We start from the raw sequence: 22,937 nt of genomic DNA on the forward strand, positions 1-22,937 counted from the left end.
GTGACACATGTCCCCACACTTTAAAACAGCAGCCATGGGACTTCCCTGATGGTCCAACAACTGACTCTGTGCTCCCAATGCAGGGGACTTGGGTTCAATCCCTGGTCTCGGGGAACTGGATCTTGCATGCTGCAACTGAAGATACCACATACCACAGCTAAGACCCAGTGCAGACAAATACTTACATAAATAAATATTAAAACAAACAAAACCCAGCAGCCACTTACATTATCACAGTGTCCTCCCATCCTAGGGGAGATGGCAGCTGACCCAGGAGGACCCACAGCAAGTCCTCTACAGCAAACTGGGCCTGACTCTGGTCTGAGGGGCCCACCTGGATCAGTGAGGACACTGGCCTTCTTCTCTTCTCAGATGGGGTCCCTGGGCCTTGCCTGGTTCTCCCCCTCTACTCCCCAGCCTTCTCCCTGCTGCTGCTGTGCTAAGTCACTTCAGTCGTGTCCAACTCTGTGTGACCCCATAGACAGCAGCCCACCAGGCTCCCCCGTCCCTGGGATTCTCCAGGCAAGAACACTGGAGTGGGTTGCCATTTCCTTCTCCAATGCATGAAAGTGAAAAGTGAAAGGGAAGTCGCTCAGTCATGTTCAACTCTTCGCGACCCCATGGACTGCAGCCTACCAGGCTCCCCGGGCCATGGGACTCTCCAGGCAAGAGTACAGGAGTGGGGTGCCATTACCTTCTCCCTGCAGAGGCAGCTATTTCAAAAAGCAGGTGGACCCTTATGTACCTTGTGCTGGATGAACTCAGAGTTGAGTGGTGGATGAGCCCTGGTCCAGGTCCATTGTCCTCCCAGCTCTTCCCAGTGCCCTGCCAGCGCCCACTCAGCAACCCCCATTACCCACCATGAGGGGAGCTCTTTCCAGCCCTAGACCAGCTCGCGGCCTTGGCCCTTGAAAAGAACAGGGCCAGGAGACACCACAGGATGAGTGAGGGTCTTGGGCACAGCACCAGGCTTGAGCACCCTCCCTGGGTGGGCTCCAGCCATCCACTGAGTAGAGACCCTCGCCAGCACTGACATCCTCAGAATAAGCTCCTGGCCCACCTGTTTAGCCCTCCTATGCCTGTCTGCCTTTACTGCGCTGGCCACAGCCAGGGAGCCTCGGGTCACACTTCCCCACCTGCCCCTTTACTTTCCCTACACCGGGTACCTGCTCCTCCCAACCCCCCAGTTTAACCTCTGAAGGCCTCTCCCTCCTCTTCCACCAGTAATGTGCCCAGCAGACTGGCTCCAGCTGACTGCTACATTTTCAGGAATTTGCAAGCTGATGGCTAAACACAGTCATCATTAAAATGTAAATTCTACAAACTCACAATTATAGAAATTACCTTAAGAACAAAGGTAATAGGTAGTCAGAACTCATCACTTTCTAATTATTTCTACTACACTTTACTATTGTCTATGCTTTTTAGGTTATTCATATCTGCTGTGTCTGTGAGGTGGGAAAACCCCATCATGTGTGATCCTGCACATCTCTTCCCAACTCCACTGCAAGCAGGTACAGCACTTCCTCCCCCACACCCCACCCCCATCCCTACCACTGCTGCAGTCCTGGGGTATGCGATGCAGGATGGGGAAAATCGGATGTACACATTTGAGGGTGCCCCTTCATCCCACACCTCCAGATCAGGTAGCTAGGCAACTAGAGGTTCCTTCCCCAAGAGTTTTAGGCAAGGCAGCCATTCATTTTCTAGTCCCCAACTGCCAGATACCTCCCCAACTCTAGGGAGGGAGTGCTGTGTGCTCGGTTGCTTCAGTGGTGCAGGACTCTTTGCGACCCCATGCGACTCTTTGCAACTATAGCCTTCCAGGCTCCTCTGTCCATGGAATTTTCCAGGCAAGAATACTGGAGTGGGGTGTCATTTCCTACTCCAGGGGGTCTTCCCTACCCAGGGATCAAACCCATGTCTCTCACGTCTCTTGCATTAGCAGGCAAATTATTTACCCCTAGCACCACGTGGGAAGCCCTTAGGGAGGAAGAGGAGGCCAAAAAACTACCAGAACTGAATCCCCCCTCCCAGAGTCTTGAGGTCCAGTTTAAAAGATTTCAAGAAGGCAGAGATCTGCCATAGCGTGCCCTGCCCCCATCTCCCAATAGAGCCCACATGTCTGCTGCAGTTGTCCCCAATACTGTCTTCTGGCAGACAGGGTGCTCCACAGAGGTCGCCCTAGGGACCATAGGGTACTGGGCCCTTGACCACAGTCTGGTCCCCTTGGATTTCCATACTTCCCTCCTAGAGATAGGGGTGAGGAGTGGGGAGGGGAGGTCTGGCTCTCAGGGCCCAGGTGCCTGGGTGCCAATCACTGAGATCTCTGGAAGTAAAAGCCCAAGTCCCTGCCTTGCTCGGGCAAGTCCCTGACCCTCCTGAGGCTCAGGAGGCAAGGCTCAGTCCACACCGCCGGCCAGGCCCAGCTGGGCTCCTCTCCCGCGCCCACGCGATCTCTGGGCGCGCGCTCCCTCTGCACCCGGTTAGCTTCCCCCCCCAGGCCCCGCGGGAACCCGCCTTCGATCAAATGAAGCCCTGGACCGGGAAAATGACCCTATCCGGTCGCGGGATGGGAGTGGAGGCAGAAGCCGTCGCGCCCCTCGCGCGGGTATTTCCTCTGGAGTCGCCTGCTGGCCTGAGGCGCAGACACGCGTGGGACAGTCATGGCCAGCCCCTCCCGCGGCACAGGGGCGGGCCGTGAGCTTCAGCGGGTCCCGGCGCTCGGTGGTGGGCGAGCGCGGCCCCAGGGGGCTGAAACTCCCGCACAGCCCTGGACAGAGTCGCGCGGAGCCCAGACCTGCCACGTGCGGGCCGCGGGGTCCCTCTGGCGCCGGGAAGCGGAGGCCAATGGACGAGCAAGGGCCGCGCCGGCTCGCAGCCCCGCGCTAGCGGAGGGTTCACGGCTGAAGCAATGAAAGAACTGTGACCTCGGGTAGCCCCGGGGATGGGAGGAGGATGCGGAGAGGGAGGAGATCTTGTTTTATCAAACAGGTCCCAATAGAGTGGCTTCATTTCCCATCCGTGGGCAGAAGTCAGCCCCGGGCAGGGACCCGGGAGCTTCCCAGCTGTTGGGCCATCGCGGCGCCCAGAGAAGGAGAATGAGGGGCTCGGGGTGCGGGGCGAGGGTGTCCTCCGGGCTGCCCCAACTGGGACTGTCTCTTTGGCTCGACCTGTCGCCTGCAGTCAGATCCCGGAATCTTGGCGCCTCCTCTGTACAGTGGGAGCTTGGAGCGGCGGCTTCCGAAGCGCCTTTGGCTCTGACCGGCAGGGGCTTAGGTCCTAGTCGGGCACCGGAAACCGGACGGGAAACTGGGAGTCGAAGCCTGGGGCGCCGCTGCCCAGAAAAAAATGGCTCAAGTGTGTGGGTGGGTGAGTGAGGTGACTATGAGTAACATAGCATAGCGTGGAGCTCCTCAGGGGTGACGCCCCCCTCCCGAAGCCCGGGACTCCTCGCCACCCGCGGAGAAGTGGGCAGAGCTGGGGTGCATGGGCTCCAGAAAGCCCAACACACACGCGGACACACGCAGACATGGACACACGGATGCATCCCAACTAGCACACGGACACGCACACGTGCCCTCATATCTCCGCTGTGGGAAGGCGCTCGGGGAGCGCAAAGGGTCCGCTTGCAGGGCCCCCTCGGAAGCTCGGCGCCTCCCCGCGAGGCTGCAGGGAGCGTCCAGCCCCGGTGGCGCCGTCTGCCCGGAATCGGACCCGCTTGGCTGGCAGGAAAGGCTTAATCCGCTAGGGACGCCTCCGAGAATTGCCCGCCTGCCCCACCAGCATGATGTGGTGGCTGTCATTCCCGGGAGATGTTGCCAGTCTCCAAAGCCCGGAGCCGGGGTGGTGGGGGCGCAGGAGAGCCGAGAGCGAGGTCATAGGGAAGCCCCGCGACCTGGGGTGTGTAGCATCTTTACAACCCCATACGGACATTGAAGAAACTTGGAGCGACCCCGCGACCCCACTTTGGAACCTGGGAAGGTAGCGAGGCTCTGCTCCCGGCACCCCCAACCCGGCACACAGGTGTGGACGACTTGAGTCCTTGGGGACCGGTTGAGGCCCGGCGAGTGTTCGGCCCAGCGGGGTGAGCCGAATTCTGTCCCTCGGGTCCGCCGTGGCCTCCCGTGTGCCCCAAGTCCCGTCGGAGATTTGGAGCAGCACGCAGGTGGCCCATCCAGAAGTCCGGGGCCGCGGCCCGGCCCACCCTACTCTCCACACCCCGCTCCCTCCGCTCTCGGCGCCTTCGGGGAAGCGGCGCAGGCTGGGACGGGGGCGGGTGGGTAGAGGATGGTGCAAAAGATGAGGCGGCGCCGGGGTTTGGGGAGTAGTCTCCCCTACTGCGCGCTCCTGCGACCCCAACCGCACAGCGGGACCCGGCCGCAGACAATTAAACCGGGATTCCTCCCCCGCTGACGTCGCCAGCGCCGAGGCCCCTCCCGCGGTGGCATAAAAGGCGCGGGCTCCGCAGCGCAGGCGGCAGTGGGGGCCGGACAGCGCGGCGGTGCGGACTGCGCGGCGGAGCAGCCAGCAGCGCGGCGCCCAGAGCGCGGGCCGCCCGCGGAGCCCCAGCCGAGCCGAGCCGAGCCGAGCCGGGCCCGGAGCGCCGGGTCCCAGCGCCCGCAGCCATGCCGGCCGGCCGCGCCGCGCGCACCTGTGCGCTGCTTGCCCTCTGCTTCTTGGGCAGCGGGGCCCAGGATTTCGGGCCGACGCGCTTCATCTGCACCTCGGTGCCCGTGGACGCCGACATGTGCGCCGCGTCCGTGGCCGCCGGCGGCGCCGAGGAGCTCCGGAGCAACGTGCTGCAGCTCCGAGAGACCGTGTTGCAGCAGAAGGAGACCATCCTGAGCCAGAAGGAGACCATCCGCGAGCTGACCACCAAGCTGGGTCGCTGCGAGAGCCAGAGCACCCTGGACGCGAGCGCGGGCGAGGCGCGGACCGGCGGCGGCCGCAAGCAGCCCGGCTCGGGCAAGAACACCATGGGCGACCTGTCTCGGACGCCGGCCGCTGAGACGCTCAGCCAACTCGGGCAAACTTTGCAGTCGCTCAAAACCCGCCTGGAGAACCTCGAGGTCCGCGCGCGCCTCTGTTTCCCCTCCGGCTCACGCGCCCCTCTGCCCTCCCCCACCTCCATTTCCGACCCTACCTGACACCCCCAACTCCGGTCTCGGCCGGGTGCGGATGCCTGGCTGAGGCCTCCCCAAGCCTGCGGGCCCCGGAACGGGCACTAGCCCGAGCTCCCTGCCAGGCCGCCCCCGCAGTCGCCCTGAGGGGACCGCGCCACCGGCCTCCCGGCACGGTCCCTACTCCACGCGTAACGATATGGTTTCCCCCCCGCCCTTGCACCCCCGCAGCAGTACAGCCGGCTCAATTCCTCCAGCCAGACCAACAGTCTCAAGGATCTGCTGCAGAGCAAGATCGATGACCTGGAGAGGCAGGTGCTGTCTCGGGTGAACACTCTGGAGGAGGGCAAAGGGGGCCCCAAAAACGACACCGAGGAAAGAGTCAAGATCGAAAGCGCCCTGACTTCCCTGCACCAGCGGATCAGCGAGCTCGAGAAAGGTAGTGGTCATGGGGTGGGGTAGGGAGAGGGCTGTCCTTGCATCCTATCTCAGCTCCCTGGACCAGTGGGACCCGGCCTCTGGCCCTGGCTTCCTGCACAGCTCAGGTCGGGAGTGTAAAAGCCCTGAGCTCCTCCACCATTTCTACCTTAGGTTCTCCAGCTGATGTTCCTAGCAGGGCTAGGGTGCCCTGGGCTTGGGACATCTGGGGAAATGGAGTGAGGAAGGGATAGCCTGGGGCTCCCTCCCTGTTCCCCTGCCACAGTCACACACTCACAGGAATTTTTCAAGTCTGATCTGTTTAGTCTTCAGCAACTTTGCACTAGAGCTATGGCTAGACCAAGTCCTCCCTGGCTAAGAAACCCTGGTTCTAGCCAGTCCCTATCCCCAGCAGAGAGCAGGGCACGGGCTGCAGCTGGGTCCTCCTGGTCCACAGCAGATCTGGGCCCTGAGCAGGCTTCCTCCCAGTTCCTTGCAGCCCCTGGCATCCTTTAGGGATTTCCAGGTCCCCCTTCCCCAGCCCTGAGCACACTCCTGTGGTTTTCTCTTATAAATGACCCAAGCTCAGGCATCTTGCATGCTGCCCCCCTGTTCAAGTCGCCAACCCCAAGTCCCAGTCTCGCCCGGGCTCACGGATGAGCTTGAGAGGCTCAGCCTTGAAGCCTCAGAAATCAAACAAGGTTGTAAAAGGGGAGGCGGGGGGATGCGAGGCTGGGAGCAGGGCCACGTGACCCTTCTCGGACTGCAAAGTGTGTGCTGGATGGATTTAAACAGTGCCATCTTAAGGCACGTTATGTAACTGAAAAACAGATCGGGGAAGGGAGGAGGGAGAAAGAAGGGGGAGGCTGGGGAAATGAAGAGCACCCCCTGGAGAGAGACCAGATCTGCTCCAAGGGCAGGGGGCTGCCAGCCTGAGACAGAAGGGGAACATAGCCAGCCCTGCTCTGTTCCCTGACATCTGGCTTAGAGGAAGGGGGTGGGGTAGCTGACCCAGTGGGATGCCTTCTAGAAATAATTCTTGGCCTAGAGGGCCGGTTTAGTGCTGGGCTCTCTGGCAGCACCCCGTGTACACCCTGAAGCTGGTGGGTGTGTGTTCCTGGCTCTGGGCTGGGTGCCCATGCCCACTGCTGGGTTGGAATGTTTTGACTGGAATCAGTCACACCATGCCCAGGGTCATAGCCACAGTGGGTGTGTGAGTTGGGAGAGGGCAGACAAGCGTTCCCTGGAGATGTTGCCGACAGACAGGGAGCTGGTGGCTGAGTATAAAGGGAGGTGATGGGGCAATGAGTGTGATTTTTCAGGAAACATACCGGAAGCTCACCCTGAGAATGATTGGCATTGTCCTCAAAGCAGTCACCTTAGGGGAACCTGGCTCTAGGGCCATCTTCGGGCTCCCTGCTGTCCTGCCCTCTCTGCAGGGGCAGACAGAGCTGCTCGAAGAGACTCGGAGGGGACAGCTCTCCTTCCTGTGGGGTGGATGGGATACTGGAAACAGCCTGAGTCCTCAGGATGAATTGGCTGGGTCAGATGAGTGACCAGGGGCTGCAGTGTGTCCTGGCCTTGAAGGAAGTGTGACGGGCCCCAGGGGCCTGTTCTGAGCAGCAGCCAGCATCGTGAAACAGGTTGGGCTCCCAGAGGGGCTACTCTGAGGGGAGTTAGCCTCTTTCCTGGTGAGGAGACCCCCTTCCTCTGCAGCCACACCTTTGAACAAGCATTGCTTTACAGGGTGTGCCCTGACCCACTCCCTCCCCATGCCACTGCCCAGCTCAGGTGCAGATACTCAGAGCCCATTGTGTACAGGCTTCCCCATCCCAGCCTGTCCACGGGGGCCACTATGTGGGAACCGGACCCAGAGTGCAGAGACTGTGGGCCAGCTCTTTCGGTCTGGCCCTGTGTCCTGGGGCAAAGTACTTGACCTCTCTGAGCTTTGTTTTCAGCATCTACAGAACAGAAAGGAGTCTGCTTTGTCTGCATCACAGAGCCTGGTTGGGGGCAGGGGGGTTGGCAAGCCTGCTTTAGTCTGGGACAGGCGCTTTGTCAAGGTGCAGGTGTCGGTACTGTGTCCCGTTCTCTGCAGGTCAGAAGGACAACCGCCCTGGAGATAAGTTCCAGCTCACATTCCCACTGCGGACCAACTACATGTACGCCAAGGTGAAGAAGAGCCTGCCGGAGATGTACGCCTTCACAGTGTGCATGTGGCTCAAGTCCAGTGCGGCGCCGGGGGTGGGCACACCCTTCTCCTATGCCGTGCCCGGCCAGGCCAATGAGCTGGTCCTCATTGAGTGGGGCAACAACCCCATGGAGATCCTCATCAACGACAAGGTAGAGCCTCTACCCTTCCTTCAGGATTTGCAGGGCAGCAGGGTGAGGCTTCTGGGGCCCCAGTCCATGCCAGTGGCCAGGGCAGGTCTGGGTGGTATGAGATACACAGCCTCGGGTGCTACTGTGGCCCCAAGAGGAGAGCTCGCCAGGCGGGGCTGAAGGAGGGGCAGGGTGAGAACTGGGAGAAATGGGGAGGGGTACCCTTGCTATTCTATGTGAACACGGGGAAGCTGGAACCCTCCCAGACAGAGGCCTCACAGATGGGGGTGGAGGAGGAGGATCCAGGGGCCAATCCATCCGGCTGATCAAACCCTAACTCCCTCCCTCAGCTGGTCTTGGAGCTGACTTTCCTCCCCCATATTTGGGAGACCATAGATGCTTGGGGTGGTGGTAAGGATGCTCCCAGAGAGTCCACATCAATCCTGCTTAGCCCCCTGCCCCTGGGAGGAGACCAGGTCTGCATGAGCCCTTGGGAGAGGGCACCTTTTCCCTCCAAGGAACCCGTCTCCATCTTGGCCCTTAATCCCTGCTAGCTGTGGAATTAGCTGTCAGCTCTCCAACTCCCTCATCACCACGCCAGCTTTGGTAGTTAATGTCTAAAACCTGGACTGAGAATTGGAGTCCAAGCCTTTGCTCTTGATGCCTTGCCCAGAGAGGGCTGTGCCTTTCTGGGGCCCCATGTCCCCAAGTTAAAAGGGTATGAGGGTTCTTTTGTCAGCTGAAGCAGCCTCCCCGCCTGAAATGTTAGAGTGGGAGTGAAATTCCAGGTCAGGGGCTGCTCTGGAGCGTTAAAAGGCATGGTGCCATCTCCCCTGGCATCTTTCAGAGTCTCTGTAAAAAGGCTGGGCGGGTTTTAGACCCAGAGGATCTGGCAATTAGAGATGGAGCGTTGGAAGAGAGGAGAGGCCCAGAAAGCAGCAGTGAAGTCAGCCCCCAGGGGTGGCTCATCCGAGGGCAGGTTTTTTGGACTGGCCCAGAGGTAGGAGGGTGAGTAGGAGTGAGGAGATTGCATATTCAGATCGATCTGGACAAAGCTTCCCATTTCCTTCGTGATTCTGTACTCCATCAATGGATGGGCCTGACAGTCCCGAGGGGCAGGTGCTGCAAGAACTCAGTAATGGCTCTTGATATTTACTGTAAATACCTATGACTAGTAACTAGTGACGATCATTGATCCTGATGGTGCCCATTCCCATCTTGTCCTGTATGTCGTTCTCCTGCCCAGGTGGCTAAGCTGCCCTTTGTAATCAATGACGGCAAGTGGCACCACATCTGTATCACCTGGACCACCCGGGATGGGGTCTGGGAAGCCTACCAGGATGGCACCCAGGGCGGCAACGGCGAGAACCTAGCACCTTATCACCCCATCAAGCCACAAGGCGTGCTGGTGCTGGGCCAGGAGCAGGTACAGGCTGTGGGGGGCAGGGACAGGGTGAGGGGGAAGTGGGGGCACTGGCTGCAGGGGGAGGAGCCCCACAACCGGAGACTAGGCCGGAGAAAGGAGAGTGTGTTGGGAGGGAGGGGAGAGAGGCAGCAGGAAGCAAAGTGGGAGGGAGCTGGAGAGGGAAGTGGTTCCCCTGAGAAGAAGCCGTGGAAGCAAGTGATGAAGCAGTTTGGGCAAAGTCCCCACTCTGAGTGGGTTCTTTCAGGAAAGGCAGGAAGAGGGGGCTCTGTCTCCAGACTCTCAACTGCAGCAATGCTCTTTGGCACGGGAAGGCCAATCGTGCACTTAGTGATGCATAATTTATTTCCTGGAAGTGGTTTGTCTCCCATTGGGCACCCAGGAGGGAAGGGCAGGCAGGAGAGCCCCAGGCCTTCTGTTCTTGTTCGGCAGCTATGGCTAGCAAAGAGTGACATTAGAGTTTCCTGGGGAGAGGCAGGGAGTGTAGGGGAGGCCCCCAGGCCCTGCTCCCACGGTTGTCCACGGTCTTAGCTGACACCCTCCCTCACTGGGCACCTCTCAGGTGCCCCCAGGAGAAACTCTGCATCCAGGGCAGAGGAGGCCAGCATCACTGCTGTTCCTGAGCTCCCTGGAGGGCAGGGACTGATGCACAGCTGAGACAGATGTGCCCAGAGGTGGACGTGAGAGCCATACATGCTAGGGAGGCTCTCCTGATAGGCACTCACCACTCTGACCCCCTCCACCCTCACCCTCTGCTTTTCTCTGAAGGACACTCTGGGTGGCGGGTTTGATGCCACCCAAGCGTTTGTGGGCGAGCTGGCCCATTTCAACATCTGGGACCGCAAGCTGACCCCGGGGGAGGTGTACAACCTGGCCACCTGCAGCACCAAGGCCCTTTCCGGCAACGTCATCGCCTGGGCTGAGTCCCACATCGAGATCTACGGTGGAGCCACCAAGTGGACATTCGAAGCCTGTCGCCAGATCAACTGAGGCCTGGGGCTGGGCTGAGCCTCCGGGTCCCCGGGTCCCCAGCCCCCGCCCGCCTCCCCCTGCTTGTGCGGTGATGATCCGTCGTCTCTTCTTCTCTCCCTTTCCCCCAGGAATGACTCAAGGCCACCGCCCTCGCACATGCGCACACGCACACAGCCTGGTCTCATCCTCGTGCACGTGAGAAGCAGGCCCGGCTCCCATCTGCCGCAGGTGTCCCCACTTCTCTCTAGGAGCCCGCGCTGTTTCTCAGGCATGCCCCGTTCACCACCAACACTGGCGGCTGAGACATTTTGAAAAATGCACATGTAGGTGAGAGGACTCGTGTGTGAGTGTGACTCTGTGTGTGTGTCTACAAGGATCTGTCTCTCGGGGGAGGCCTTCTCTTTTAAAATGAGGTATTCCTTTTCTTCTTTCTCTGTTGCTTTGGGAAGTCTCATGACTGGTCTAATCTCTGTACTTGCCAACTTTGGTGGCCGCCCGTGTGCCTTGGGGCTGGTGCAACTTCTCCTGCCATGCGTTCATCTTTGTTTGCAAACCTTTTTCAGAGCGACATATCTCTATATTGATAGAATAAATATCTTTTAGCGCTTTGTTAAAGGCTAGGGACCTCTCCAAGGAGAATTTGTATTTTGTCGTAGAAGTAAATTCTCTCTGAAGGGTTGAAGGCAGACTGTGTCCTGTGATGGCACCACATGCTGGGAGGGGGCAGAGGAGGTGGCACCAGCCTCAGGAGCCAGGCATCCTGCTGTTGACCCCTAAGGACAGCACTGGGCCTGGGAGGCTGGCCTGCCCACCCAGCGTAGCCAGCTCTGGCCCAGTATCCCATCTGTAGCCCTCAGCCTTCCCACCTCCCCAAGCTCCCCTCCAGCGGCCAGCTGGTGACCCCAAGAGAGGAGCATCCCACCCATTGCCCAGGAAGCCAGGACCTCTGGACCCTTCCCCTTGGCCTCTGGCAGTGGACGACCTGAGGCTTCAGTGGATCAGCTGGAGAACAGATCTTTTAGACCAGGAAACCCACACTCTGATTGAGACCCAGCCATGTAAGGCCATAGCCAGTCAATGGGCCAGGTCCGTGGTAACTCTGACAGCCATATTCTTTACCCAGGCTGAGGCAAGTCCAGAGACCTCTCCATGGAGAGCTAGGCATGGCCAGGCCGGGGCCTGAAACCCATTCCCCATCTTACAGAGCTCAAGTTCTGATGCAGCCCCCAACCCGTCACCAACTGGTGACATTGACACCCAATCAGTGTCCAGAAGCTTTGACATTTTTTCTCCCCATGAAAAACTAACATGTGCGTCTCCTTCTAGTCCTTCCAAGGTGGGGAGAAAAGTGCGTGTGTGTGTGTGTGTGTGTGTGTGTGTGTGTGTGTGTGCGCGCGCGCGTGTACGCGTACATGTGTGTTGAATGAGAGAGAGAAGAAGAGCACTCAGACGGATCACGCCCAGGGGAGGGTGAGCTCCCTGCTTTGTTGCACCATCTGGGGGTCGCACACCCAAGGGCCACCTGGACTCTATCACCAAGAGTCTAATTAGCAAAAGGCTGGCAAGTCTTTCTAGAAATTCTACTGCACTGCCTGGCTCATCTACAGCTGCAGACATTTCTTCAGCAGGAGCAGGTGTTCTGTCTTCTGTTTTTTTCCAGAGGCACCTGTCTCCTTAAACGCAGGTCCGTGTTGTGTCGGAAACCTAGTGCATCTGTGTGTGTCTGTGTTGGTGTTTCTGTGTCGGTGTCTGCGTGGGTGTCTGCACGGTACCCAGTCGCCGTTCTGCAATGCATCACTCTCGTGCTGAGGGTGCGGCCCAGGCGCCGGGCTGCGTGTTGTGGTTCAACAGTGGCTTTTTTCTGAGACCATCGTGCTTTGTCAGAGCCCGTCCGGCTGTGGCATCTATGGATCTGCAGGGACCTTCTCGTTTGCATGTTCCTCGGGGCGGTGTGTCCCTTGCTTCCTCAGTCTGGTGTGTGTTCCCCTGCCTGCATGAACTTCTCTGGTTCTGTGTTGTGTGCCCAGTGCCACCCCTTGTTCTGTGACCATCCATGTAGCTACTGAAAATGGCTGGGTAAGCAAGCCAAGGGTGTCGGAGGAGGTCACGGGAGAGACGGAGTCCCTCTCTCCCTCCCCACTCCCCAAACACACCAAGAAGTATTTTTAACGTGTAGGTTGAGAACAAGCCTAACATCGCCTGTGGTTGGGACAGAGCGAGAGCTTGGAAGCCCCCTCTAGACCAGATCAGCCCCACCCCTCACTTCAGCCATCTCGGAGCTGTAGGCAAGGCCCAGAGTGTGCTAGGTGCTCTCCTTCGGCATCTCCCACCAGCCCCTGCCGATCTAGCGATCTACCGGACCCCAGACCACCTTCTGCCCCAGTGGGCTCGGTGGGAGCTGTCCATTTAGGACCACAAGCCATCCTCTGCCCTATCTAAAGGTGGGCAGAGCACACCTGTGTCCCTTTGGCCTCCCCTCCCTGACCTGTTCACCCTCCTTGCCCCCCACCCCGATGCACCCATGGTGCCAGGGACAGAAGCTGATGTTTAACTCCCTCCCCCGCCCCAACTGGAGCCTGTGCCAAGCCCCTGGCTCCCTCACTGTGTTAACACTTGGCACTTCGCCAGCCCCGAGAAAGGTAGATGACACAGCCACAAATCTAATCCACATAGTTTCCATCTACTCCTTAATCTGATTGATGTTCCCTCTTGCACTGAATAATACATGCCTATCTCAGGTAAGCCATTTTATAAAATAAGGAGATAAAAAAAGCACTGTCGAGACAGTGTTTGCTTTTGCCGAGCTGGTGTCCCACAGCTCCCTGGGTGTCCGAGGCGGCAGAGCTACTGACAGAGGCTCTCCGGGCCCTCGAGGGCTTAGAGCCCACTTGAATCGTAAGCCTTCTTGCTTTTGATAACACAGTATTATTTCTCTTACTCTAGAAGAAAAAGTTTATTACCAAAACAAGAGTATTTTTATGAAAGAAAAGGACAAACCTATAAATTAACTCAACCTATATTTCCCTTGAAAATACTTTTCAGGCTCCGCCAAAACGTAGAACTGAAAGCATGTATTTTGGAAGAAAGAGATACATTTTGTATGCTTTCTGTTCCTTTTGTAGATTCACAGTTTATTTTCTAAGACTGCAAAGATCACTTTGTCACCAGCCCTGGGACCTGAGACCAAGGGGGTGTCTTGTGGGGAGTGAAGGGGAAGGGAGAGGCCGGCATGAGGGTCACAGTTGTTCCAATGAGCTCCAGGGAGGGGCCACCTGTTCTCAAAGACATGTTGGGGACTGGATATGCTCTGGTCCTTGATGGTGGCCCCTCAGTCTTGGAGCTGACTTGTCAAATGGAATGAGTAGAGGACTTGATGGTCAGTTCCAAACCTGATAGAAGAAACTAGGGTTCTGAACTGTGAAGATTAAGAAGATGGTATCCTTTGTAATCTTATGGCAACCAAAACGTGGCTTAAAGCAGTCATGGTTTCATCTCTTAAAACACAGTGTGTAAATTTATTCAACTAATGATGGGAAATGTATCACTTCCATGTACAGTGGACTTAAGTGCCATTTGTTGAAAGGGAACAAGTCATTGAGAACAAAAAAGCCCAATACTTAGAGTCCCAATTTTGTCTTATTTGCCAAAAAAAATCAACAACGACAAAGCAAACCCCTTCTGGTTGATATTGTTATATTGTATATACTGTATAATAGGAAAGAGAATTGATGTATCTTACTTTTTCATTATTTGCTAACCAAAGCTGTACATTTTTCATATGATCCACAGCCTTTTGGGTATCTAATGGGTCAAAACCATGGGACCTGCCACCTCCCATCAGCAGTTCTGGAAATGCACTATTTCTACTGGTATTCTTGCTTTTTTTTTCATTTTCTTGCTGAAATGACATGAATTGTTGAGTTTATTTTTACACAGTAAAGAGTGAAGAAAGACTGTGGTCTCCTTGGAATATCTCTTCTTTCCTCAAGCTTGCAAATGTCACCTCAACCTACTGGGCGACCTCAGGGGCCCTCCCAGGATATGCCTGCCTACCCATTGCCCTGTGCCCCTCAAAAATCCAGCAGCCACCTGGTGATAGTGGATATCGGGTGTGGGGAGAGGGCCTGCCCAATTCACAGGTGCAGCCGACATCGAGGCAGAGAGCAGTGAAGTGATTCTGCAGTGTGTAGAGACCACACTGGGGCTTGGATTGCAGAGTATCTGCCCGTTCCTCACCTCATCTGCAGCCCTGCTCCCTCCTGAACCGATGCACTGCCCACAGCACACTTGGCTACAGGTCCCAGGTGGTCTGGGCTTGTCCTTCCCAAGCAGCCCTGCTCTCCTTTGCCATATCCCTGCTGACCCATCCTTAGGGTCCCCAGGCTGTTTCCCTGCACTCAAGCAAGACAGCACCCCCAGGTTCATATACCAAGAAGATGGCTGATGTGGGAACCCTGGGCACTGAGAAGAACTCAGTTCCCTGGTTCCTTATGGGCCAAGCTAGCCACTGGATGGACATGGAGCTGTGGAGCTGTTCCCTTCTGTGGGATAAAATCAATGAGCACAAGTCAAAATAACCTGCCTGGTTGATTGGTCTCCCCCATGCCCCAACACACATGCATGTACATGCACACACACTCCACCCACCCACCCACCCACCCACCCACACACACACACACACACACACACACATGCTGAGTTAACAGATGGGACCTGGCCAGGACTCAGGAGCTGGAGTTTGGTGGGGTGTAAGTGAGCTGCCCATTGCCTGGAGTAGTATGTACGGAGGGGGTTTGGCCTCAGAGCAGTTGACCACTCACCCTGTTGACCCTGCAGTAGGAACCCCAATTGAGAGAGAGAAACCCCTGCCAGGCTGAAGACCCTGGGCCTGTTAGTTGCCCTTGGTGTGCAGTGTCCACCTGGAGGCTGCACACGTGTGGCCGGGCCCAGGGTTGTGCTCAGTGCCAGCAGCTCAGGCCGACACACCACCTCTTTGCCTCCCACTCCTGCAAGTGCACAGTTATGTCTGTAATAACATCACTCTTACATTTCTAATTTCTATGAAAGTGCTCATTCAAAACTTCGGTATTTTTACTATCATTAGAAACAAATTACTTTCCCCACCTCTCACACCTGATCTTGGCACATCAAGGGCTGAATTTAGGGACTGTGGAGCAGAGAAGAGCAGCTTTACAAGGAGACAGCAAATGGGAGCTGGAGAAGAGGGACACAGGCTCAGGATTTCAAAGCCAGAGAGTGTCTCCAAAGCCATTGATGCCAACTGCCCATCGGATGCATGAAAATGTTCTCAGCTTACACACTTCCAATGATAGGGAACTCGCTATCCATAGAGACAGTCTGGCCCACTTTCAAACAGCTCCAGCTGGGAGTTTTTCTTTTCTATCTTTCATATTTCTTTTCTGTTGTGCCCAATTCCTTATATTGAGCTGCAGCTTCTATCCATCTGTTTGCACACATAGAGACAGGCCCCATGTTTCCTAGGGTTCAACCTTTGTGTCTCTCCTGCACCACCTGGCTGACCTGCTCTAGGGGCACACTCCTCCCACCCCAGAAGCCCCCCAAGGGCAGCAGAGTATAGACCAATCCCTAGAGGGTCCTTGCTCTAGGAAGCTGGGGCTTGTGCTTCATCTGTGGGCCCCCCAGGGTAGGAGCAGCACAATTCAAGGAGTTCCAGCCTCCTCCATCTCCTCGTCTGCTCCCTGCAAGGCTCCCAGCGAATGGGCCTGCGCCCAGGAGCCCCCTCTCTGCAGACCTCCAAGGAGTACAAAGCCACCTGGCTCTGTAGAGTTAACTGCTGGCTGGAAACAGGAAATAGGAGAGAAGAAAAGCGGTGGCTGTGGGGAAATTAGAAAGGTTCTGGAACTCTTTGGAAGGCCTGTGGTTCTGAGCTCAGACTTGGCTTCTTTGTAGAAACCAGATGCCCTATAGAAGAGACTGGAATGCTCAGCCCAGCCAACAAGGGTCCCTCTGGGGGCTGGAGTCAGCTGGAACTGCTGCCTTGACCTTAGCAGAACTGCCTTCCTCCCACCCTGAACCCTCACTAGGAGATTCTTTCCCATTCACAGCTGGTGGTGCTTGCCTGGGCTCAGGCTCATCAGCTGGCTTTGCCAAGGGCCCAGGCCCTCAGGAGTCTCTGTGCTCCACCTCTGGAGGTGCCCTGGCAGTGCTGCCAGCCTCCAGGGGCCATTGGCATCCATACTGTGCATCACACTCTGTGTCTGACTCGTTCCTATGCTTTATCTCCCATCATCCCAATGGCTACCCTGATGACAACGCTGAGTTTGCAGATGAGGAGCCAGTGGGGAGGCTGAGTGACTTGCTGAGCTCGTGAGTGGCACGGTGGGTGCTCAGACTGCAAATCTTCTGTTTTTCCACACTAGCTATAGGTTCAGAATTCATCTGTAGAAGTCAGCACCAGGGAGGACATCCCCTTGAAGAGGACCTAGTGCCAACCTGAGCCTGTGACCCTCTGACCAGATCTGCTCTTCCCTCGAACTCCACTGCTCTGTCATCATCCCTGAGCCCCCAGGTTCTTACTCACTCACATGTGATGCATGTGGTGAGTTCCTGTGGCCTTGGATTCCCAAGATGCCCTTCCCCATGGAAGCAGAGCCTCCCTCCTCTCCTGATGTTCAAAGAAATTGTTTCTAACAGTCTGATTGTTTCTAAAGCCTGGCATGCTGCATGCAGTCCATGGGGTGGCAAAGAGTCAGACACGACTGAGCAACTGAACTGAACTGAACAGTCTGATCCTTAAAAACTGAAAATCATTTCATTTCGTGGTTTTCCCATGAAGCACACTTGGCATTTCCTGAGATTCACTCAAGGAGATAAACAATGGTTTTCAAGGTCTTAGTTTCCCCTGGCATAGGAAGACAGGGTGGGACCAGGCAGTCTCTTCAGTCTTTGGACTCTCCCTGGAGCCCAGGACCAATCTGTGGGGACCAGCAGGGCCCTCTCTGCAGGCTGCCTGATGTACTTGTTCCAAGACCCCTGCTCACATAGGGCACCTCTGCTCCCTGCCCCACCATTGGGCCAGCAGCCATGCAATCTGCCCTCAGCAGATTGTTCTTCAATGCTAACTATCCTTTCAGGGTCCTTCTTGTCCTCCCTCAAACCTTCAGACTATTTCTGATCTCTGTTGGTGGACCTGGGTGACACTGTCTCCCCAAAAGTTTCTCAGCTACCATATAAATCAGGGTACTCATAGGTACTTGGGGCAGGGGCCACAAGTCCAGAGCCCCCTGCCATGACCTGGATTTGGCAGTCTCCCTTTGTGGACAGGGGAAGAGAAGGGTATTGAGAAAATGGATAACCACAACTGAGCCTTTAGAAAAACAGACACACAGGAGATTGGCCAAGATGGCAGAGCAGAAGGACCCTGAGCTCACCTTCTCTTACAAGCACATCAAAATCATAGCTATTTGCAGAATAGCCATCGATGAAAAAGACCAGAACCTACCAGAAGAGATCTTCTACAATTAAAGACATAAAGAAGGAACCACACTGAGACTGGTAGAAAGGGCAGATCCTTGATAAAGTCAAGTCCCATAACCCTGGGTGGACAACCCACAAACTGGTGAATAACTACAGTGTAGAGATCCTCCCACAGGAGTAAGAGTTCTGAGCCCTGCATCAGGCTCCTCAACCCAGGGGTCCTGAACCAGGAAAATGAGCCCCCAGAGCCACTGGCCTTGAGAGCTGGCAGGGCTTAATTTGGAGGGCCCCACAGGACTGTGGGGAAAAGAGACTTCACTCAAATGGTGTGCACAAAGTCTCTCATGCTCCAGGACCAGGGCAAAAGCAGTAATTTTATAGGAGCCTGGGCCAGACCTACTTGCTCATCTTGGGGAGCCTCTTGGAGATGCAGGGAGGGTGGGGGCTTGAGGAGTGGCTCATCTTGGGGACATATACACTAGGGACAGCCATTCTTCGGAGCTCCTTCTACCACATTGATGCTAATGCTGGTGAGCACCATTGTGTGGGATCCTCCCTCTAGCTCATCAGGGCCAAGACCTGGCCCTACCCAAGAGCCTGTATAGGTACCAGAGCTGAGACACCTCAGGCCAAGCAACTAACTGGGTGGGAACACAGCCCCATCAGGTCAGACCAGATGCCTAAAGACCTCCTGAGCCCTCAGCCTCCCTTGGACACAGCCCTGCCCACCAGAGGGCCCAGAACTTGGCTCCACCCACCAGTGGGCAGGCACCAGACAGAAGAAAATCACCATCCCACAGCCTGCAGATACAGCCTGCCTGTCAGCAGGCCAGACACTGCCCTGGAATCATCTGGGCCCCAGCTCTGCCCACGAGCAGACTAACACAAGGTTCAGGACGCCCTGGACTCTGGATCCAACTGTGTCAGGCTATCCCCCACCCCTACCCCCAATCACTAATGGTGTGACATCAGCTCTGGAATCCCAGACTCCAGGACTTGGCTCTGGTTGTTAGAGGCTGGTACTAAGCCCAGAGTTAATACCTATCTTTATCAAATTATTCCAAAAAATTGCAAAGGAGACACTTCTGAACTCATTCTATGAGGCCAGTATCATTCTGATACCAAAACTGGATAAACACATCACAAAAAAGAAAACTACAGACCAATAGTACTGATAAACATACATGTAAAAATCCTCAACAAAATATTAGCAAACTGAATCAAACAATACTTTTAAAAGGATATTATATCATGATCAAGTGGAATCTAAGCCAATTATGCAAGATTTTTCAATATCAGCAAATCAGTCAATGTGATACACCACCTTAAGAAACAGAAGTATAAAAACCATATGATCATCTGGATAGATGCATAAAAATCTTTTGACAAAATCCAACACCCATTTTATATAAAAAAGACAACTCTAGAACGTGAGGATAGAGGGAAAATGCCTCAACATAATAAAGGCCATATATGACAAACCAACATCAGCCAACATCATACTCAACAGTGAAAAGTTGAAAACATTTTCTCTAAGATCAGGAACAAGACAAGGATGCCCACTCTTATCACTTTTATTCAACATGCACTGATAGTCCTAAGCATAGCAATCAGAGAAGAAAAATAAAAGGAATCCAAATTGGAAAGGAAGAAGTAAAGTTTTCACTGTTCACAGATAAGTGTAGTAGAAAGCCCTAAAGATGCCACTAGAAAAGTACCAGACCTTATGAATGAATACAGTACGATTAGAGGCTACAAAATTTATACACAGAAATCTGTTGCATTTGTATACACTAACAATGAACTATTAGGGAGAGGAATTAAGGAAACAATTTCATTTACCATTACACCAAAAAGAATAAGATACCTGGGAATAAAGTTACCTAAGGAGGTAAAAAAACCTGTACTTGGAAAGCCGTTATAAGACACTGTTGAAAGAAATTGAAGACAACACAATCAGATGGAAAGATGTATCAATACTATGTTCTTGGATTGGAAGAATCAATATTGCTAAAATTATCACACTACTCAAGGCAATCTACAGATTCAATGCAATCTCTGTCAAGTTACCAATGATATTTTTTCAAGAACAAGAGAAATAATTGTGAAATTTGTATGGAAACACAAAAAGCTCTAAATTACAAAAAAAAAATATTGAGAAAGAAGAACAGAGCAGGAGGAATTACATTCTCTGACTTCAGATTATACTACAAAGTTACAGTAATCAAAAGTGAATGGTACTGGTGCAAAAAAAGACATATGGATCAATGGAACAAGACAGAAGGTCCAGAAATAAACCCACACACATGATTGATTAATCTACAACAAAGGAGTCAAGCACATACAATGGAGAAAAGACAGTCTCTTCAATAAGTGGTGCTGAGAAAAGACAGTCTCTTCAATAAGTGATGCTGAGAAAACTGGACAGCTCTGTGTAAAAGAATAACATAAGAACATTCTCTAACACTATATGCAGAAATAAACACAGAATGGATTACAGACCTAAATTTAAGACCAGAAGCCATAAAACTCCTAGAGGAAAACATAGGCAGAACACTCTTTGACATAAATTATAGCAACATTTTTTTTGGCTCTGTCTCCTATGGCAAAGTAAATAAGGGCAAAAATAAACTAATTAAACTTAAAAGTTTTGCGCGGCAAAGGAAATCATCAACAAAAGGAAAAGACAATCTACTGACTGGGAGAAAATATTTGCAAATGGTATGACCAGTGAGAAGTTTATATCCAAAATATACAAACAGCTCATACAACTCAACATCAAAAAAAGAACCTGCATAAAAAATGGGCAGAAAATCTGAATTGACATTTTTCCAACGTGCACGTGCAGATGGCCAGCAGACACATGAAAAAGATGCTCAACATCACTAATCATCAGGGAAGTGCAAATCAAAACCACAATGAGATATTACTTCACATCTGTCAGAATGGCTGTCATCAAAAAGAACACAGGGACTTCCCTGATGGTCCACTGGTTAAGACTCCTCATTTCCATTGCAGGGGGCATGGGTTCCATCCCTTGTTAGGGAACTAAGGTTCCCACATGCTGTGTGGTACATGGCTGAAAAAACAAACAAACACACACACAAATAATAAATGTTGACAAGGTATGGAGAAAATGGAACCCTCTTACACTGTTGGTAGGAATGTAAATTGGTATAGCCACTGTGGAAAACAGTATGGAAGTCTCTCAAAAAACTAAAAACTGAAAAACTAAAAATAGAACTACTATGAAAAGTAGAGTGTCAGTTGCTTAGTCAGGTCCACTGTTTGTGACTCCATGGACTACAGACCCCCAGGCTCCTCTCTCCATGGGATTCTCCAGGCAAGAATACTAGAGTGGGTAGCCATTCCCTTCTCCAGGGGATCTTCCTGACCCAGGGATCCAACTCAGGTCTCCCACATTGCAGGCAGATTCCTTACTGTCTGAACCACCAGGAAAGCCCCAGCAATTCCACTCCTGGGTATACATTAAAAAAAAAAAAACAAAACCCTAAAACTAATTAGAAAAGATGTGCACTCAGAATAGCATTATTTATAATTGCCAAGATAAGGCACAGAAGCAATCTAAGTGTTCATCAACAGATGAATGGATAAAGAAGATATGGCCTATACTATACCCACACAGACACACACACACTGGAATATGTATATGTATATATAATGGGATACTACTCAGCTGTAAAAACAACTGAAATCTTGTCATTTGCAACAACATCAGTGGACCTGGAGGGCATTATGCAAGTGAAATTAGTCAGAGAAAGACAAATACTGTATGATACCACTTACATGCGGAATCTAAAAGACACAATAAACTAATGAATGTAACAAAAAAGAAGCAGACCCACAGGTGCAGAGAACAAACTAGAGGTTACTGTGGGGAAAGGGTAAGGGGAGGGGCACAACAGGCGTAGGGAACTAAGAGTAGAAGCTACCATGTACAAAATAAGCTACAAGGATATATCGTACAGCACAAGGAATACAGCCAACATTTGATAATATCTATAAATGTCTGTTGTGTTAGTCGCACAGTCGTGTCTGATTCTTTGGCACCCCATGAACAGAGGAGCCTGGTGGGTTACAGTCCATGGGATTCTCCAGGCAAGAATACTGGAGTGGGTTGCCATGCCCTCCTCCGGGGATCTTCCCAACCCAGGGATCGAACCTGGGTCTCCTGCATTGCAGGCAGATTCTTTACCATTTGAGCCGCCTTAAATTGTGAATCGCTATACTGTACACCTGTAACTTATATAATATTGTACCTCAACTACGCTCAAGTTTTACAAAATGGGAAAAAAAGAAAAACATACACTTATTCATTCATTCATTTATTGAATACCTATTTCCTGAGCACCTACCATGAACAATCACCTGGGGCAGGTGCCCAGTGGGTGGTCTGTGGGCAGAAGAAGGCTCAGTTCAGGCACCTGGACCAGCTCCAGGCTCAGAAACAACGAAGGCAAATGGTGGGGGAGGATGGGGGAGGGTGAGGAGAGCGGGTGTGAGTTTGCATGCTTGTGTGCCTATAAGGCATTGCCAAGGAAGCCGTCTGCCCGCTGTTTGATTTCTGTGCTTCTCAATTCAGGCCAAGGTGGGGGGCCATCTGCTAAAGTGGGCACAGAGAAAACATATTCGCTGTGCAGAAAATTGGCTTCTGAGGAGAGGCTGTGTGCTCAGCACAGAACCAGCCTGCAGAGGAGACACTGGAGGCAGCGGGCAGGGCTGGGGTGCAGGGAGGAAGGCTCCACTCGCGTGATCTCGCTCAGGGCTGGGGAGAAGCCCGTGCTCCTGCCCCATCCTTGTGAGGGCCCAGGCCCAGATGGTCAGTGTCTCTAAGGCATCAAACCCCTTCCTGAAACTTAGGGGTCTTTGCATGGGACTTGCATAGGGGGAGGGCTGCACTGCTTTTCAATAGCTTTATTAAGACATAATTGACATAGCATAAAATTTACTCATTTAAAGTATACGACTCAATGGCTTTTGGTATATTACATTACTAATTTTTAAAAATTGTGGTAAATGTAAACAACATAAAATGGACCGTCTTAACCGTACAACTCATTGGTGTTATTATATTCACAGCGTTTGCAACTATAACTATTTCTAAAACTTTTCATCTACCCAAATAGAAACTTTGCACACATTAGGCACTGACTGCCAATGTCAACCCTGGTAACCTCCAATCCCTGGTAGCCTCCACTCTA

At 53.5% G+C, this 22,937-nt stretch overlaps 2 protein-coding genes across 13 annotated transcripts in view; one reads left to right on the plus strand and one right to left on the minus strand.

Moving 5' to 3' along the window:
* The window catches only part of ENDOV (endonuclease V), a 103,344-nt gene that overhangs the window by 41,835 nt on the left and 38,572 nt on the right, over positions 1–22,937 (minus strand). For 3 of the 12 annotated variants that reach the window (XM_060395797.1, XM_060395791.1, XM_060395790.1), the window contains one exon: positions 15,670–20,794. The exons of the other annotated variants lie outside the window; for them this stretch is intronic. In XM_060395797.1, the coding sequence (XP_060251780.1) occupies positions 20,764–20,794 (31 nt within the window). In that variant the 3' untranslated portion in view covers positions 15,670–20,763. Of the gene's footprint in view, positions 1–15,669; positions 20,795–22,937 lie in introns of those variants that run through there. 12 annotated transcript variants of the gene reach the window in all.
* Positions 4,473–14,211, plus strand: NPTX1 (neuronal pentraxin 1). The gene is made up of 5 exons (XM_004013084.5): positions 4,473–5,072; positions 5,355–5,562; positions 7,639–7,883; positions 9,109–9,288; positions 10,054–14,211. Exons 1-5 carry the CDS (start codon positions 4,629–4,631, stop codon positions 10,273–10,275), a joined length of 1,299 nt encoding a protein of 432 aa, XP_004013133.3. The 5' UTR covers positions 4,473–4,628; the 3' UTR covers positions 10,276–14,211.

Source organism: Ovis aries, chromosome 11, assembly GCF_016772045.2.
Source record: "Ovis aries strain OAR_USU_Benz2616 breed Rambouillet chromosome 11, ARS-UI_Ramb_v3.0, whole genome shotgun sequence".
Taxonomy (NCBI): domain Eukaryota; kingdom Metazoa; phylum Chordata; class Mammalia; order Artiodactyla; family Bovidae; genus Ovis; species Ovis aries.